Genomic DNA, 3336 nt, shown 5'->3' on the forward strand with positions numbered 1-3336 from the left:
AGATTTTAGGAATCCACAAGACCATTTATGATGTTTTTTCATTTAAAATTATATTAAATTACATATGTGGCTCTGAAATTTATAGGTGTAGTTAGGGTTGTTAATCGGGTCAACCCGATCGGGTTTCGGGTTAAACGGGTCGGGTTAGTCGAGTTTTTTATAAAAATAATTTCACCCGGAACCCAACCCTATTAAGGTACGGGTTATCTGGGTTCGGGTTATTCGGGTTTTGGGTTTATAGGGTCGGGTTATTCAGGTTAATCGGGTTACAATGTAAGACATAAATATTGTGCCATATTTATAATAAGGTTTATTTTCAGAAGGTTAAATTAGGATGTGTTAAATCCAAATGACTTTGAGTACATATGGTTTATTTTTCTTGTTTGTACTATACAAGTAAAAAGCTTTATGCATTTGATTTGAGGTTGTGTATTTTTTATTTTAGGCCACCTAAACTACTATTGCATATTATTTTACTATGCTACATATTAATTTCCAATTGTACAAAGCAATATTTTGTTCTACAATTGTGTTGCATCTTATTTTCCTCTTTTTTATGCCACATAATGTACAAAAATAGAAAATGTGAGGTGAAATAAAATACATAAATATTGTAGTATATCTTTATTCGGGTTAATCGGGTTAACCCGAAACCCGGCTTTTATAAAAAAAAATCAACCTTAAGCCAGACCCTAACTATAGTTCGGGTTTGTCGGGTTAACCCGAATAACCCGATTAAGAATTTTGACCCTATAAAACCCGACCCTAAATGTCTTAATCGGGTTAGGATCGGGTCGGGTTAATCGGGTTCGGGTTTTTTGACACCCCTAGGTGTAGTCCAACTTTAAAAAAGTTGATTAGTTGCATTTTTGTGGTTTCTAAATCTTGCACGAATGAGCCTTCAAAGTTCAAAACAAACACTTTGGCACTTAAATTTTTAAATATGATTATATTGCCTTTCGACTGGATCAATTACTCTTTCAAATTCATATGTAAGTTACGTCAACTTGGCAAACAAGACAAGTTACTGTTTTATAGTATTTGGAAGACAATGAATGAGTAATACCTCATTCTTTATGTTTTTTAAGTACTATGGTTTTAGAAGATTTTAATGTTGGAACTATGCTCATTGTCACAACATATTAGTGACACGGTAGTTACATGGGTCTCTATGAGTTACATATTTAGCTTAAGATTGTATAGCAAAATATTAATTAAAAGGAATTAATTTATTGTTTATTGAAGTGCTGATAAATAATTAATAAGTTGATTTATTATATAAAGGGGCAAATCTCAAAAGGATTAATAAAGGAAATTGTTCTCCATAAACTATACTTTATGCAAAATTTCTTTTAATACTATTTACACCATTATCAGAAAAAGTAGTTCTAATCTTTGTTGTCTGCATTCCATTCTCTAATTTTCTCCAAATCTCACCTCCACTTTTCTCCTTTTCAAAGGTGGCTGACCATAAAAAACTCCACCTTCTCTTCTCAACATGTCATCAGGCACCTTCAATCCTGATGAAGAGCCCCAGTGGATGCCTGATGCCCCCATTCTTCTCCCGGAATTACACATTCCATGATCACCGGAATTCTGATTCCATTGATAAGCATACTGGTAACCTGGTTTTGGAATATTCATTGGTGTTGCCATTTCCACAGCATGAAAAGGCTTGCGACAATTGGGACAAATAAGTGTATGATTCACAAACACCTTTAGATACTCGTAATGCATCTTGCATCCATGGCAAATAGTCCAAAAACTATCTAATTTAGAAGTAGAAACAAAACCCCTATAATTCTGATTTTTCAGTCTTGTTGTTCTTCTTGTTGTTGTTCTGTTTACATGAATATGAACTCCATTGACACCAGAAGATTGTGATGAATTCCTCCTTTGGTTATATGCTAATCTTTTAGTCTTATCGGACAACAAACTCCATGCTTCTGAAGCTATCTTGAATGCACCATCTGCACCTACTGATTTGTTTTTATCAGGATGGAGTATGAGGACAAGTTTCCTGTATTGTTTCTTGATTGTTTCATCATCATCAGATGGCTTTACATCAAGAACCTTATACCAATCTGACTCTCCGTTTATTTTGTTCTCAGAGGAGATGTAGACATCAAGGGTGATTAGCATATGAGATATACCATCAAGTAATGGATTTAGGGTTTGAGCTTTTAAAGTGAATTTCTTGGCACCTGTGTAATCTTTATCAGCAAACTTCTTTTCTGCAATTGTTTTGGCCCTCGTAGCTTCATCTCTATTGCACTCCATGAGCTTCAATGGTGTATTTTGTGTTTCTTCACTCGTTATCTGCATGGTTTACCATCATTAATCACTAACTTTCAGAATCATGAATCTCATTGGGTTTAATAGCATATTATTGTTCTAAATTTCCACAAGCAAACAATGATCAGAGGAAGAGGATTGCAATTAGGTTTGTACGTTCTCTAACGATAATGTTTAAATTTTCGAATGAAGCAATTGAGAAGAATTCCATGACACCATCGATTATTATCCAAATTAAATTTGGCGGAATTACCAAAACCGCTAAGTAACATAACAAGCGATCACAACGAAATTGAAATTCTAAGAAATCATAAAAACTGGTGATTAATTCAAAGAAGTCGACCTAATGAAGATAAAGAAGTAGTTAACTGACGGCATTCAGCATCAAAATCGAAAATTGAGATTGATAACGAAACCCTAGAATTCTGAATAACATGATTACGTTCATAAAAAAAGAGAAGGCGGTACTTACCGGTTAAAACGGGACTGATTGATGAAGAAATTCAAATCGCTATAAGATTTGATATTGTTTGGATTTTTCCGATTTCACAATCAAATCGAAAAGTAGACCATATTGTGATCAAAACCCATAAGATTATCATTTTCATCTATAAACCCTATGACGCTAGTTCGCCGAAGGGCGATAAATAGGGATAATTAAGAGAAGATAAAGTTCACCCATCTTCATTTTTTATTCACCCATCCTCATTTTTTATTCTACGGGGAGTAAATAGTATTTCGATCTCCAAATTTATTCCATATTTTACTTTATTTTTTATCTCAAAAATATATTTTTGGAATATTTTATTTTTATAACTTATATATATTATAAATACATCCTTATATTAATTAAGCTCTATATTTATGATTAATTAATATAAATTAATATACAATATGATATTATAAATATTAAATATTGTATTTAAATTATAATTAGTAGATAAAATAAACTAGAAATATATAAAATAAAAATAAGAAGGATTAAAATTGACAACCAAACTTCACCTTCATTTTTTGAGATATGAATAGTATTCTCCCATA

The 3336-nt window shown here is 32.2% G+C and overlaps 1 protein-coding gene across 1 annotated transcript; it reads right to left on the reverse strand.

Annotated features, from left to right (window-relative positions):
- Positions 1-1255: 1255 nt before the first annotated feature.
- On the reverse strand, positions 1256-2985 carry LOC111918010 (chaperone protein dnaJ 49). The gene is made up of 2 exons (XM_023913659.3): positions 2768-2985; positions 1256-2319 (listed from the first exon to the last, which is right to left on the reverse strand). The coding sequence occupies exon 2, from the start codon at positions 2278-2280 to the stop codon at positions 1417-1419; it is 864 nt and encodes a 287-aa protein (XP_023769427.1). The 5' UTR covers positions 2281-2319; positions 2768-2985; the 3' UTR covers positions 1256-1416.
- Between the last annotated feature and the right edge of the window lie 351 nt (positions 2986-3336).

Source organism: Lactuca sativa, chromosome 9 (genome assembly GCF_002870075.4).
Source record: "Lactuca sativa cultivar Salinas chromosome 9, Lsat_Salinas_v11, whole genome shotgun sequence".
NCBI lineage: Eukaryota > Viridiplantae > Streptophyta > Magnoliopsida > Asterales > Asteraceae > Lactuca > Lactuca sativa.

Excerpts from the sequence above, each read along its gene's own strand:
- LOC111918010 (XM_023913659.3), bottom strand. The coding sequence starts at position 2,280 with ATGGAGTGCAATAGAGATGAAGCTACGAGGGCCAAAACAATTGCAGAA.